Source organism: Gymnogyps californianus, chromosome 18, assembly GCF_018139145.2.
Source record: "Gymnogyps californianus isolate 813 chromosome 18, ASM1813914v2, whole genome shotgun sequence".
Lineage (NCBI taxonomy): Eukaryota > Metazoa > Chordata > Aves > Accipitriformes > Cathartidae > Gymnogyps > Gymnogyps californianus.
In genome coordinates this window covers 8,985,519-9,001,211 of record NC_059488.1, presented here as the reverse complement: position 1 = coordinate 9,001,211, position 15,693 = coordinate 8,985,519, and the positions used below count along the sequence as shown (strand labels likewise).

The following is a 15,693-nucleotide window of genomic DNA, read 5'->3' as shown; positions in this document are numbered from 1 at the left end:
CAGAACACAAAATGGGATATCCAGCAGAAATACAAAATACATCACTATCTGGGACTTTGGCAAGGTCTGAACAAATTTCATTTTGTTCATCGCCCGTTGCTGTAAGTGCTGGTCTACAGAGTAACACTAAGCAGTAAAACAGTGTTGGGCCACACACTCTTGCAGAAACCAAGCGTCTGTGGGATTACATGAGATGTTTCAAAACACCATTGCAAAGGGGCTAAAATTCACCTAATCCAGCCTAGAGACAGTAACATTTTAACATTTACCTGCCACAGACATTGTACAGCACTTTCCATTCATAAAGATCTTCCAGCTGTGGGTTATAGGATTTCTCTGTTCACTGCTGTAATACAGCCACTTCTAGGACTGAAATGCAGCACCAGCGACCTTACTAAGCCAGGATCTGAACTTTGTTTCAACCCACATCTGCTAAACCAGAACAACTTCTTCAGCCCAAAGCCAGCTGAACTGTTTTTCCACCAGACCACCACGGCAAACAGCAGGTTGGAAAAGCCAGCCCATGGGGAGGTGCCATCCATGCCGTCCTGGGACATGGTGGTCAAATGGATTAAGCAAGCTACACACTGTTTTGGCTAAGCATATCAAAGCCTTGCCAGGCTTTGGTTGGGGATGGGAGAGAGACCATATTTGAGCCTGATTGCTCGCCCTGATGGAAGGGGCAAGCCCTAGGCAGATACATCGCTGGGTTCAGGGGACAGCCCAAGGTGCGCACGAAGCAGAAATTCCTTGGCACGAGCATCTTCCAAGGACAATCTCAGATGAAAACCCACAAAGCACCCAAATAGCCCATAGCCACGGCTGATGGGTACAATATGCAGCAGAAGCGTACATATAACAGCTAAGTAAACCATCAAGTGAGCAAAGCATTGGCCTGACAAGCACTCAACTTATTCTCAGCTCTTACACCAGCACAGGCTACCAGGGATCAGCACAAAGGCTGACAGGTCAGCCTTGGGATTGACATGCTGCTGCCAGCGGAGATGGGCTCGCACTTCCAGTTTCTTGTTATCCACACAAGAACTGATGGGATCCTGCACAAAAAGGTGGCTCCCACAATAGATCGCAGGCACTGAACAGGCAGCTCCTGCGGTGCATCGCTGCAGAGCAGAGGCAGGAGCGGGGCCATCACATCACTGGGATGTTTTGGAAAGTCTCCCTGGGTTTCAGGCAGAAGATGCTTTGCTTTCTGGGAAAGGGACTTTCCCAAACTTCATCCTCTCTCTATTCCTACGCCTAACCATTAGACTGTGCTAGGACTTTGTTTCTAATGTATGTTTAAAAAAGGCACATCAAAAGAAACAGTTAATCCCTCTAAAAATGAGATACATTCACATCTCTTCTGACTTCCTTCCAGTGCTGCTGTAGCCAACAGGAACACTGCTTACTACAGCCTGCAAGCAGAGAGAAAGTGTTTATCCTGCACCATGGGCTATTTCTTTTCTCTTTCCCTCTCTCACTGCAAAGAGCCCTTTGCTGTCTCACAACAGCATCCTCTCAGTCACAGCTTGAAGCCAGCCGCCACTTCCCAACCCCAGCGCGAGAGCCTGTCCTGACATTTGTAAACTTATGTTTTGAACAACAGCTCAGCACAAAACTTAACTTGTATAACCTAGGCTCCAGGCTTGGCCCCTTTTCAAACCTACCCAGCATTCCCCCAGCCGTACAGAGATCCACACAGCCTCCAAACTAATTGAATTTTAATGAGAGGAAGTCGTTTTTCCACTGGAAGAATGTTGTGCTAGAGAAATATTTTGAAACTCCTCTAACCTTTCCTGTCAGGCTTTTTCTGCCCATCTGGGCGCTTGATCAATGAATACAGCAGAGCTGCTCCGCTTGCGACCCCAGCTAGACCTGGAGCTTAAATAATTACAACTTTCAAAACAAAAAGTGTTTAGGGTTTTATTTGATTTCAGTCTTGACAAGGAGAATATGAATTCCCACTACATACAGCTCTTGCTGATTTGTGCTGAGACACAGCCCATCTAAGCCCTCCCCAACGCTGCCCTCCATCCCACTCCCAGCTAACTGGGTTATTTTAATTTCCAGCAAAAGCGACAAACATGTAAGAGCCAGGCAACTCCACCGGTGCAGAAAACACTGGGGAACGTCTTGTTAGCCGAGGTTTGCAGAGCAGTTGCCTGCAGGACAGCAGCAGCTTCATCTCATCATTTCAGTCCAGAAATTATCAGCTTTCCAGGAATAAATAACTTTAACAGTTTACACGCATTTCCCATTGTTCTGAGCCACAATTTTCCCTATACAGTTTCTGCTTAGGCTTGCAGAAAGAAGAAAGAAGGAGCCAAAGGAAATTAAGTTGCTGAGATATGAAGGAAATTAGGTTATAGTCCACTGCCTTCACAAAACCTATTAATTACATTCAGTTTAGAGCTGCTGGTATCTTGATTAGTGTGTGCGGATATGCTGAAAACTCTCTTTGATGAGGATGACAAAAGAAAAGAGGACAAATACCAGAACTAGAGGGTTGGTTTTTTTTATATACATGCTGCATAACATCAGTACATGTTTTATAAGACAGGGAAAATACTTGCTAATTGTCCACTTCTCAGTAAGTGCCTGCAATGATCTTGTAGCTGCATTTTGTACCCAGGACAGGCAACAGGTTCCAGTGGAGGGGAACGCTTGCTCTGTTTTACCCCACCTCCCAAGATCGAGGAGGTTTCACAAGCCCTCTGAGCTTGTACCCCTAGATAAGTCCTTTTCAGCAAGGGAGCTGGGGCCAGCCCCACAGGAAGGGCTAACAGTGGAGCTGGGAGAGCACTGCCACCCACAAATGGGTGTTCTTTTGCCTGGCAGATGAATTGGCAGTCCTAAATCCAGGTGAGCACTAAAAGCAACATGGGAACATCTCAAGCTTCAGGGGCAGTTGTGGAAACTGTGTTACTTCGCAAAATGAAGTAAAGTGCAGGTTTCTTACCCGGTTTGGATGTGATACCAAGTTCTTTAAGTGGATCTACTAGACCCCTGGATCCAGCAGCTCCCCAGAAAAGCTCACCACTTTATATAACAACTCCACTTAAAATACAGCATCCAGTGCGACTCCTGAAATTTTTAGCAGGACAAGACACTCCAGTGCCCATTAAACCCAGCTTTTACTTTCCCTTTTAATTGTTAGACTTCCTAGGGAATGTCTATTAATTTAATACAATTTAGAGATTCAGCTCTAACTCTGTAACTGGGATTTTGGCAGCAACGTTCAGTCCATGCATTCTTGCTCTATTTGCAGCAGGCCAGCTCCCAGATGTTGGTAATGTTAAACAGACTGGAACTTTCCTTCCGAGTGACAGCAAAATGCAGACAAGAGCTGGCTTCGCTACAGCTCTAATTATCCACTAACAGGAGATGTTCCCCATCCCTTTGCTGGGCTGGAGAGGCCCATGAGATAGAGCTCTTCCTCCACATAAATGCAATATAAGTAAGGAGATAGAGATCAATAGATCTTAGTTTACATTCCATTGCACTGGCGCAGATTTCAGGGAAGCGATTCTAGCTTGCGAGAAAGATCAGGGACAAGATTCTTATACACATAAAAGCCTCAAGTGCAGCAGACCACAGAAGTTGAGATTGCTAGTGAAATGCATACATTAAACTAGCTGCTGAACTATGGGAAGAACTTCTACCATATGTACCTTGTCTATAAATAATCATCTATCTCTTTGCTGAAATCAGAGGAGCTCATGGGAACATTCCACCCATCATGATTTGGGTTTGCTTTTTAAAAGCAGTCGCTGTGTGGGAGGTGACAGGGCTGCCAAACAAGCTGTCGAGGAGAGTCCCCTTATGTCGTGGTGCAAGAAACCAAGAATCAATGGCCAACGTGTGGGAAAACAGCAAATTCCTATAGCCCCAGAGTGAACTGTGACTTGCAAGGGAGCTGCTTTACTCAGCCTTCATTTACCGCCCCTGCAGCTTTATCTAAATCATAACACAGGGATGAATGAAAACCCTGTGAGCCCTTCCCATGCTAAACGAGCCAAGAGCACAAGAGCTACAGACCTACAAAATCCCGGTGCAGGGGCTGGTCTAGAACCCCAGCAAGGCCATGAAACCAGAGAAGCTTACTCCAGCAGGTCATCTGGCCCACTGTTTTCATCACTACTACAGAAAGTATTTACCTAGTTGAAATAAACTTAAAAAAAATATTAAATTACATACAACAGTGTTCTATTATGCAAAAATCCAATACAAGTTTCAAAAGTGAGCTGTAAGTACCTTGCCAACCAGAACCCAGCTCATCTTCTCTGTGGAACATCTCCAGAGCTGTTCATTTGTCATGACTTACCTCAAAGACTTCCTCATCCAATATCCTTGTTCCAAATACAATGATGCCATTGACGTCAATGATGGGGTGGTCACTTCGGTCCAAGAACTTCGTTACCTTCTTTTTACAGTCCAAAATCAAGGTGACATTTTTCTTCTGCACACTGATAGCTACTCTGTGCCACCTAGAAGAACACAGTCCACAAATGTTTTAAACAGAGCCTTGGGCTTTCAAGAACAAGCTAACAATTGTATAACAGCGATGCTTTCATAAACTGATGTTCTGCAAACCTTCATGCCAGCCATCATCTGCAAACACATGAAAATCATCCTTGGACAGACCCTAAAGATTCCATTTGAAATAGAAAGACTGTATTGACAGATGATGCCATTCACTTCGCACCCCTCCAAAACAGGTAAGAGCGCACCAAGTTCTGACTTCAAGAGGCAGAGGAAAAAAACCACACCGTAACTCCCTGGCTATCCCCCTTTTCCACCCTCCTTACGTCCTGCAAAAGACACAGTGTGGATTTTGCAAGACAAACTGATTTAAGGCCCTTTGCAGCAAAAGTCAGTGTTCCTGTCCCCATAAGTGTTGGGCAATTTGCACTGACTGGTATGGGATTCACACTTTTTATATATGCAGTATTTATTCACCAAAAGGGCAAAGTTCAAGAACAGGACGCTTGGCAGTAGTCAAAGGTGTGTATATACATTTATATATACATAACTCCTATTTTACACAGTGTTCAACATGCTGGTATTGATATAAACAATGTACTGTTTTTTCCTTTGTGCACAAAATTTCACTTACTTGCCATCTGCTAGGTTAATGCCTCTAAAGAGAGGATAGTCTTCTGGGCCTGGCTTTCCTGTATGGTCTTCATACAGGAATACAGGAGATCTACCCATCTCCACACCAATTTGCTGGATCCCTTGCTCATTGTAAATTGAGATCAAGAAGGACTGACCTCCTTTCTTCGCTTTTACAGTGGTTAGAATGGAGAAGTCCTCTGGGAATGGGGAAGCTGGAGTGGAAAAGCAGAGAGGTTAGTCAGGTTTCCTTGAAAATTAATCCCTACCAAAACAGTCCCCCAAGGGCTACCTGCTCTAATGGCACATTAAAAACCCAACTGCAGAACTCAGCATCTCTGAGGATCATTCATTTATTGATCAGAAAGCCTTTTTCCAGCGCTTATTGCTATCTGTCACAGAGCCAAGAGCCACCCCACATTTGAACTTGCAAGCAAGGGGTGGCAAGGGGTCTGCTGTTTTGGGATGAGACCATAGTGCTGGGGAAACAGAGGTTTTAAAAAAGCTGTTGATTTAAATCTGTATTATTTGCACCTAACCCTTCCTTAGTGTGCCCTAGAGCTTTTTTAGGAGACAAGGCAAAAACTTTTTGTTTCATATATCATGAGGTCCCCAAATTAACTTAGGATGTCAGAAGGACAGAGGAAATTAAGCATCCCGCGCCAGTTAGGCACACACAACATTGAAGGGTTTTATTTAAGGGAGTAGGGAAGTTGCATCAGGTTTTGGCTGTTCCAGATGAGAACAGAGCATTGCGTGGCTTTGGCTTCCAGGGTTGGTGCAGACGCAAAAAACCTGAAACCAGAAATAAATCTGGCAATCAGTAGGAGATGCTAATTTGTCTGCATATTAAAAAGCATCTAACAAATTTCCCAGCTTTTTCTCCACTCAGGAAAGCAGCCCTGTGATCTCAGGTGATTCCTGTCTGTATTTTTGCAAGGTTTGGAGGATTAAAGCCATTAAAGCATGGAGCAGGTACTGTCAGTGCAGTGGCAATGCTCTGCACAGGGGAAGGGTCAATCCCCTGCAGCACCAAATACATTTAAAGTTTCAAGTCAATATGGGCATCACACCCTGTGCAGGATACAACTCCTCCGTTTGAGTTTTCTCTGCCATTCAGACTGGAAAGATGAGCCCAAACTGAAAAGCCTGGATGCACATCCCAAACAGGACACCTTAAAAAACACGAGAAGCATTAGTAAAGGAGCTTTCTTGATCAAATTATTATTGGAGATGGGACCTATTGAAACAGAGGGGTACCTACAGGGCATAACCTCCTCAGATGCTGCATTTCAGCAGCATGAGACTCGCAGGGTCTCTTTCCTTTAAGGTCCAGGCTTTCAAAAACAAGGATTGCATTGTACCACTGGGTATCTGCTTGAGAAATCTTAAACCACGGCAGGGCAGAGTAAAGTGGGGCAGCCCCGCCATGGGCACTGCAGTGTGTGTGCTGGGACTATCTACATGTGTGGCAGCCGGCAGCATGCAGGGAAGGGAACAACACAATGGATCATTTTTAAACTGCAGATGTATAGCCATATAAACCACAAAAAATGTCAAGCTCAGTGCCCATAAGCTTCAAATAGATTTCCTTCACCCCTTTAGGCTTTTCTTAGACAGTATCCCAGGGCTGCATAAGGGATTCTGACCCAGGAAGGGGACCAGGAACATGGGAGGGGGGAATTCTTCCAACCACAGCAAAGCTAGCAAGTTCAAACACAAAGAGGCCACAAGCTCGCCCTCTCCTCTTTTGCCTGGGAGTTGCTTTAACTTTTATTAACAAACCAGTGTTTTAAATGCATCTAGCTGCCTAGCACAGGGCTACATTGCCAGGCAGTGGAGGAGACAGGAGGCACAAGCCGGCTGGGCTGCATCAAAAACCAGCACTGCTACAAACAGCTTGTGCAAACAGAGGACACCAAGGGGGATATCTGAGGATACCTAGAGACAGACACTGTTTGCACCAAGTTAATATCCCTCACCTTAGTTAAATAACATTTGGAAAGAAGCATAAAGCAGTATCCTGAATAGAGGACTCGCAGTCAGTAATTAAATACCATGATTATAGCCTGATTTCCCCCTAGGACAGACCCAGGTATTTGGCAAATGTAGGCATCCGATTGTTGTGCCTCCCATAGGATGCACTGAGCTTTATCTCCCTCCTGCTGTATACAAAATCCTCCTGTAGAGCTGAATCAAGACCATACGCCTTCCTGGTTCCAATTACAGGCTACAGTTTTGGGCCTTTTATGTAAAATAGTTCATGTCCAAAATTTCATTATGAATCCACAATACAGTACCTTTCAACTTGGACAAGCTGCCAACTCATTAAAAAGCTGCTTTTAATTTTTTTTTCATTATTATTAAAATGTCTCCATGGTGATGCGAGTTTCTCAACCCAAATAACCATAATGGATGAATTATAGCTGACATTACTCTGTTACTGCTCTGCTGTCCTGGCAAAATAACAATGCCTTCACTGTCATAGCTAGAAATGACCCAGGCTATTGAATGATGTATGAAAACGCATCCACACAGACAGCAATACTAATAAATACATCATAATAAATATATGAAGCACATAGAAATTGACCCAAATCCCCTTAAAGACAATGGAAACACCCCCCCAACAACGGGTTTGGGATTAAGCCCTTGAATTCAATTCACTTCTTCAAATGAGCTCATGCTGAGAGATGTTGCACATCCATCTCTTCACTTAATGGCACTGCACCGATGCCGAATTTGGCTCAGCATCGCTCTTTTACCCTGTGGCCAAATCCTTTCACATTCACTACATGCAACCTCCTGCAAGGCAGCGAAGGGTTAAGACCCCAATTCTGCAGATGGAGCCATGGAAAGAGCCGAGGTCTGGGGTGGGCACAGATCCCTCCACCCCACACAGCTCGCCGATGCCATTAGCTTCACTTGAGCAGATTGCATCTGGGGTATGCCCCAATATGCAAACCAGTAGAGTCAGGCTGAGTTTCTTCTTTCCTGAGCACCATGACCAGGGATTAAAGGCTTTTGTACAATCTCACGCTCTTCAAAATAGGGACGGCTGGGACCTCCTTCCTAATCCAGATCCTGAAGGTGTATCCAAACACAGCCTAAAATAAAGAGCCATGCTGCTGCTCTGGGAAGGACAGGAAAGCTTTAGCTGCTTAACAGCAAAAAATCAGCAAAAACAATGAGCTGATCCAGTTCCTGACACAAAAACACAAAGCAGATCTGTTGTGCGAGATGGTGTCATCTCCAGAGCCATTTTTCAAAGGAAAACAGCTCTTCAATGGTGTCACCAACTTCTGGCCTTTTTCTTCATCTGAGAAGACTCAATTTTGGAATGGCTTGTTTCCCTCAGAGATGACTGTTCGAGCTGTAATAGAGATTTTTCAGCTTTTAAATATATATATATGCAGACACCCACAAACAGTGTGGAGAATACAGAGTTTGCTAGAAGAATGCAAATGACATTTTGCTGGCTGCCACTGAAAACTTCGCCTTTCTTGCCTCTGCTGGAAGAGCACGGTTTTTGCTGGGAAGCAGAACTTATTTAGGGAGCAAGGACAAAGAGCATCTCAGCAGATTTTCTCACTCTTGTGGGCTTGAAAAAAAACAGACAAGCTTTTATATATATATAAATCTCTTGCTTTGCTGGCTGTGGCTGTAGAAGCAGAATGCAAAGCCCATAAAATTACCATCTTAGAAAAGCAGCGACTTGTAATTAGCACAAAATATTATGTGCAGTGTACATTTGCCTAGGGTGCTCTAGAGCAGAGAGGGAAAGTTATGCTATAACCCACCCGCCTGTTAACATGAAATCACTAAAACCACATTTCCCCTGGTACATTGCACTACAATTACTTTGTTATCTTTATCTCCTCTCTCATTCATTTGGTGGTGTAAGCTGAAGTCACATCTAGTTACGGAGATGTACTGAGAAAACATCTGTTGATCTGATGGAAAACACCAGGGGTTCTTCACTTCCCTCTTCCCTTCCTATTTCCTTAGCAAGCATCAGAGAAGACTCAATGACTTTAGAATTCTCCAGAGAAGGATAAAGTTGCTTCAATCACCCCATCATTGTCCAGATGAAATGACTGAAAAGTTGTTTCTTGATGACACCAAGGAAACACCATCCAGATCATCTCACCCAAGGAAGACAGTAGATGCAAACCAAGAACTCAATGAGGACATGCAAGTAGTAAGGTGGGACAAAAGCAAGAAAGTCTCCTACAACACTGAGTTCTCTCCTGTGACCACGATTTAGTTCCGCGTGCTGTCTTGTTGTGTTAACCTTTGTCATAAGTGGTGTCATCCCATTTCCTTGCTACATTAGCCAGGATATTCCATCCTTGGTTTTATATCTTGGGGTCACCACTGTTTGCTGGTTTCCGTAACAAAGGCGATCAGGCAAGATTTCACAGTGGCTACAGCAACTACTGGAAAGCTCTCAAATCCACTACAGTTGTATATTCCAAACTGGAACCATTTCCTTCAAGCGCTTCTGAGCTCGAAGATACCAGTTGGACCAAAACCTCGAGTCATTTCAGATACATGGAAAGGGAGTACATAAAAGCAGTTGAACACACACTGGTTAGGTTGAGCTGATCTTGCCTTGGGACAGATGGACGGACTCAGGGGCCATTGCATGCCTCTGGGACATGAAGGCACAATCTGGCACGGGATTTTGTCTATAGTCAGAAAGGACTGTCCTGGGCAGCAGCAAAGACAAATACAGGGTCTGTTCTGCACTTCCACAGACATTGAAACAGGGCTTTAGGCAAAACTGAGCAGTTCCTTCGCTGAGGGTTGACCATGCGACGGAGGGCTACCAGCCCACAGCTCAGGCACAGCAGTTCTCATCTTCATGTCAGGTTCTCAGTTCATATGCAAGGCACAGGGTACGTTCCTGCTCACCACGGATTAAATATAATTCACCTGCTTACTGTCACAGCAAGATAATAATGAAGTCTGAAAATAACCTTAGTGATAACACATGCAATGAAGGAAATACAGGACTGGAGGATGCAAGCACATCAGCAGTCCAGCCTCGCAGTCCTCATTCAGGCCATTGACAGGCTGGGTCTGATAGATACAGCATGTTAATTAAAAAGCATTGGTAGTGGCATGCCACATTACCTCTGATTTAGCTAATACATTTTGTTTTATTCTCTCACAAACACCAAAGGAGGATGTGTGTCTGCTTTGCTTTAGTCATCTACTGCTTCACAGACGAGTTACATGCAGCATCTTTCCGCCTCATTGCTAACCCTTCCTCAAAGGCACTTTTCTCACCAGACCTAGAAAGTCCTCCCATGCCTACTCCCAGCATCCCTGCACTCCCCCATGTACAGGGATACAGCAGTCCTCCTGTATGGCTTTGGAAGGAAGACTTCTGATGGTGACTAAGTGTTCAACACAAGCTCTCATGCAGTGAGGGGTTTGGGTCTATAATGTATCCAGTCTTTTTACAAGCACATTTTACTCTACAGTAGTGATTGTCCCTTGGCCTGAAAAATTAAACTCCAGTGCATCCTCAGTGACAAAGAAAATGGTCAGTAGCCCACACGCTCTTCAAGGGCTTTGTGAACTCCTGCATCTTAGTGGCTTTCTCTAATGAACCTCCGATTTCTTCAAACAACTTTTCTTGGGACATCTGTTCTTGTGGGGCAGTCTATTATTTTTATACGGTGATTATTTGTGTTATGAGACACACCACAGCCACAGAATAAAGCCCTACTGTGCTTGGCACTCCACAAACACAGAACAAAAACACGGTCTGCGTTCCTTTGCATCTTCCAAGTCTCTCCCCAGCTGGATGTCACTGTGTGACAATGAGACAGTAGAAACTCTCTAATATAGGAGGGAACAGATGTAGGCATTGGCCACATCTTCTGCAGTGAAACCCACCACCACATGCAAATGCAATGATAAAAGAACAATTTACTGCAATGTTATTTGATGGTTGAAAGTTTGCAGCCCCCTGAAACAGCAGAATCGCTCCCTGCCAAGGGAGGATGCAAGCACACTTGGAAAATGAAGGAATTATGCAGTGCCCTATATGTGCCTGCAGAATCTGAGAAAAGGATCAGATATTTCCATATGACAAATAAAAACCTGCAGACTCACCAGGATACAGCTGCTTTGTCGGTGCACTAAGCTGAGCATCTTTTGTTACTCTATAAGCAACATCTGCTGCTTTTGAAGATCTTCTGCTTGTGCAAAACCCTGTTGTTTTTGTTATACCGTCAGGTAAATTATGAAAATCTAATACCTTCAAGAGGTCTGCAGGTTCAGCTGTAAAAAGAAAAGGAGAAAACAAGAATTAGCAGGCAACAGGACTGGCACTTGCTCAGATCCAAATCAGTATTAGCCTACATCACACAAATCAATCATCACAATTTTAAAAACAGATGAAATATGTTTTCAGTACATCTGCAAATACAATGTTAATACCAGCTTCAAAGCTAGGACACCGCACTGCTGGTCAAAGACACTAATTCAATGCAGAGAGGAACAGTTGATCAGCTGTCTGCACTAGGGCAGAAGGGAGAATATACTATCTTATTAGCTACAGGAGTTACATTTTCTGGATGTCTTCACCTACTCCCCATCATTCAAGTACATCCTGAAAATTAAGCATTAGACAGGAAATTCATGATCTGAGAGAAAGGCTTTAAATCAAGAAGTTGCCACCACACTGATGCAAACATTTCCATTCTTTTTTCTTAAGTTGATTGATCCAAAAAGTTATTTTGAAGCAAATACCTGAGCAAGCTTCCCTGAAGGATTACACACACACACACCCCCACACAAAACAACCACATGTAAATTCACACTAGCTGGGATGACAGATAAACCCACAGCCATGCCTCGGGGTATAAACAAGTTATGGCAGAGCAGCATCCTGGCACAGCGCTTTGGTGCTCATGGGTTGGTCATGCTGCCTGCAGGCTTGCCCAGACCCTCGCAGGGTTCATGCACAGCATCCAACCCTGCCCGGGGTGCAGCAAGGCTGCACAGGGCAGGGATGCAGCACAGCTCCACTGCAGGCAGCCAAGTGCCCCCTTTAACTCAGCCCAGGCAAGTCCGATCAAATAATTCCCCCTCTCTGCCAGGTATTCCCCTCCACGACACTGAGATTTCTGCACAACCACCAATGCATACAAGCGTGCAGCTGGACAGCCAACACCACACATGCTTCACAGAAGAGGAAAAATCTGCATGGGCATTTTGACTAATAACATGAAGCAAAAGGCTCCTTTCCTCAACAGCCCTCCTTGACCACATCTCATAGGCTTGTATCCTGAGGCTCTCGCTGCTGCAGACATTAAACTAGTTAATGAAGAGAGCTTGTCTGACACCCAGTGCTCCCCACACCAGCAAAGTCAGGGCTGGTTCACCTCCAGATGTTCAAACCTCTAGAAGATCGATTAAGTAATGCAAGTGATACATCTCATTAACTTCCTAATCTGGTCTTGCTCATGTCAGGAGAGATGGTGTCTCCAGAAGTGGAATAACCAGATCTGACTTTAAACACTTAAAAGAAGTTATTTTGAATTTTGACTTGATACTTGGAGCAAAATGCTGTCAGAAACATGAACCACCTAACTCAAACCCCTAGCAGTGCTCAAAGCAAATGTCTGCCTGACAGCTTCATTTAGCCTTGCCTGGACAATATATCACAGCTGTATTCTTTTGCCACTTGATCCATTATTTTCCTCAAAGAGTGATATTATTCAGATCCTCAAGGACAGCCACACATTAGATAGTCTGATGTTTGCAAGGATACCCAAGACTAAACCCCTGGGCTGGCTGCCCCAGCTTCCATGAGGATCTCAGAGCATCTTGCCACGCTGCGCAGCCAAGGGTGCAAAGCTTATTACCAGCTCACAGAATGATTACAAATAGCCCAGCTGCATCCAGGAAGGTGCATGGCATTACTGCTACTGCAGAAAAAGGACACATCTCCCCAAAGGGCAGGAAAATACAGGGAAAAAATCTTGCAAGGGGAAAAAAAAAAAAAATATAAATTGGCCTCATGTTGGGATCAAGCATGTTACTACAAAGACCAGAGAGGAAAGAGGGAGAGGATTTCCAAGGATGTGCCATATGCAACTGGCTGCATCCATGGGGAAGGGCTACAGCATGCACATCAGCACTGAACACAAACACCCCAGCAATGGAAAGAAATAGCATGAACAGATCCTTTACGATGTAAAAAGTTTTGGTTACCAAGAAGATCAGCCTAATATTTGCATGGAAAATTCATGTACATTGTTAGGCAGTTTTTAAAAGTTTCCACAATCCTGAGAAGTTGGGCCCTCAATGAGAGATTACAAACATATGGCAAATCCGAGTCAACACTGCAGATAAGCCAGCTGAGAGAGTCTGGCCTGAGCAGCATACAGCTGTAATGTTTCCTCATCTCTCATTCTTGTTAGACAGTATATGGATGACACACATTTGTCTAAGCTGTCCTTGCCGCTTGGATCTTCCTACTGCCTTCAACCGTGTTTTATTTCGCACAAATATCTGCTTACATACAGCCCAAGCTGCATTTAAGCAACTAAAATGACAATAAAACTCCAGCTCTGCTTCCAGTTACCTCCCTGTGCTCCAAGACATTCAAATCAGCCAGCTCCTAAGCTGCCTCCAACATTTATTTAGGGAGGAGAGGGGAAAAAGGCAAAAGGCAAGGGGGAGGGGATGTGAATTCCAGACTCCTGACATCAGCCCAGTCCCCACACCGGCTGCAGGGGGATTTGAGCCTCGCTCACAGCACTGCACATAAGCCATCCCACGGAGAGCGGCCACGGTGGGGCCGAGGTGTTTGCAGGAACAGAAACATCTGCAGAAGAATCCATCGTCCAAAAACTCGGCTGCTGTTATGACAAAACCTGTGTGAACATCATCTCCTTTGGCAAGGGAGCCCTGGCTGACACCAGAGCCAGTCACGGTCATCTTGTACGAAAGAAGTGTACGGTGCTGGACAAGTTAAATGCTGCTCATTGTTATGATCTTATAGCTAAAATTGTGCAGTGTATTGACAGGAAGGAAGTGTGACATGAAAACAGAGGATTTCACCAGCTCTATACATTAACAGAATGACACTGCTTGCAAGCCATATGGCAACTGCTTGCCAAAAGCTCCTGTGGCAGCTATAGCAAGGTGATGGGCATTCAAGGGAGCTAGACCTCCTCCAGAAGCAATCAGCCATGAGCAGGTAGCAGGCTCAGCGCTCCAGCCCCTGCTTGGAGCCTTCTGAGCAACCCCCACCCATCGTCAGTGCCCTGGTGCAGCACTTCTCATTTGTAAAGGATGATTCAAGCATCTGCCTGCCTCCCTGTGCTGCTGTGAGCCTCCAAACACAACATGCAATTCATCTTCATTTTGAAGGAAGATCCTCTATACCTCCATAACTATGATAGATTGGGTCAAAGCAAGATCTTAAAGTAGAATAACAGTCTGGGTATTGCACAAACTGCAAACCACGCAGGCAACCAGCAGGAGAGGAAATAACCTCTGCTCACAGATGTGCATGAGTGTCTCACCTCTGCTTGCTCCTGGAAATCAAAGAGGAGGTGAGGAGCCAGCTGAAGCCCTACAGACCACTCATGTTGCACTTCATCGCCAAGAGCATCGGTTTGAGCAGGCCTTAAGCAGCATGAAAGTCTCCAGCTCTTTACAGAAAGATGAGCTTCACACAGGAGCAGCTCTTACACCTGCCCAGCTAATTGGTTTATTTATTTCCCCTCAATTTTTCAGCCAAATCTAAACTCAATCTCCTGTTAGGAGCTATGACAGCATCATGCACAGAAGGACAGAGACTGGACTGACCAAAATCAGGCCCTACAGGGTATTTCTTACAAGCTTGCACTGGGCTTGGCCTTCATCCAAGAACTGAATTAGCTGTTGCTTTATGAAAGGTTTTTTTTTTTACTTGCTATTTTATGAATAACATTACTATGCAGCATTACACACAGGATCATTCTTTCACTCGAGATGCACAGGGCTCCCCAAAGAGACCAGCAGCTCAGTCCCTACTGCACCAGAGGAGGGTGGCAATATACCTAGTACACAAAGAAGCAAACCCCAAACAGACAAAATTAGACCACAATCAGACCAGAGGCTGCCCCAAAAGCCTGCACCCAGCAGCATGTAAAGCCCTTGAACAAGACCAGAAAGGAGCATTACTTCCCATTTTAACAGAGTGGAGATGAATGACTCACTGATGAACCAACATTGGCAAAAGGAGGAATTAAATCCCTAATTCCTCCATGTTTGACCAAGGATTTAACCACAAGACCAATCTTTCTGTGTTAATCTGTTTCCTAATTATTTAATTACCTGTTAAAACCTGGAACAGAGGCAGCTGGTATTAAGTTTATAACTCTACCCCCAAGTCTGCAGTAGCCTACAGCTACTTTTTCTTTCTTACCTATCAATATAAAGCACATCAAGCAGCATTCATTGAAGTAAGCTCCCTGGCTTTGGGCTGGGCACAGGCTCCAGCCAAAACAGGGTCAGTGTGGCCATGCCCTGCCACCCTCAATCACAGCCAAGCCGCCTGCTCAG

General features: G+C 44.8%; 1 protein-coding gene across 1 annotated transcript in view; it reads right to left on the bottom strand.

The window, feature by feature from the left end:
- COL5A1 (collagen type V alpha 1 chain) overlaps positions 1–15,693 on the bottom strand; it is a 181,551-nt gene that overhangs the window by 110,649 nt on the left and 55,209 nt on the right. The window contains 3 exon segments of the mRNA XM_050907940.1: positions 4,325–4,487; positions 5,117–5,330; positions 11,245–11,412. Coding sequence (XP_050763897.1) covers positions 4,325–4,487; positions 5,117–5,330; positions 11,245–11,412 — 545 coding nt within the window.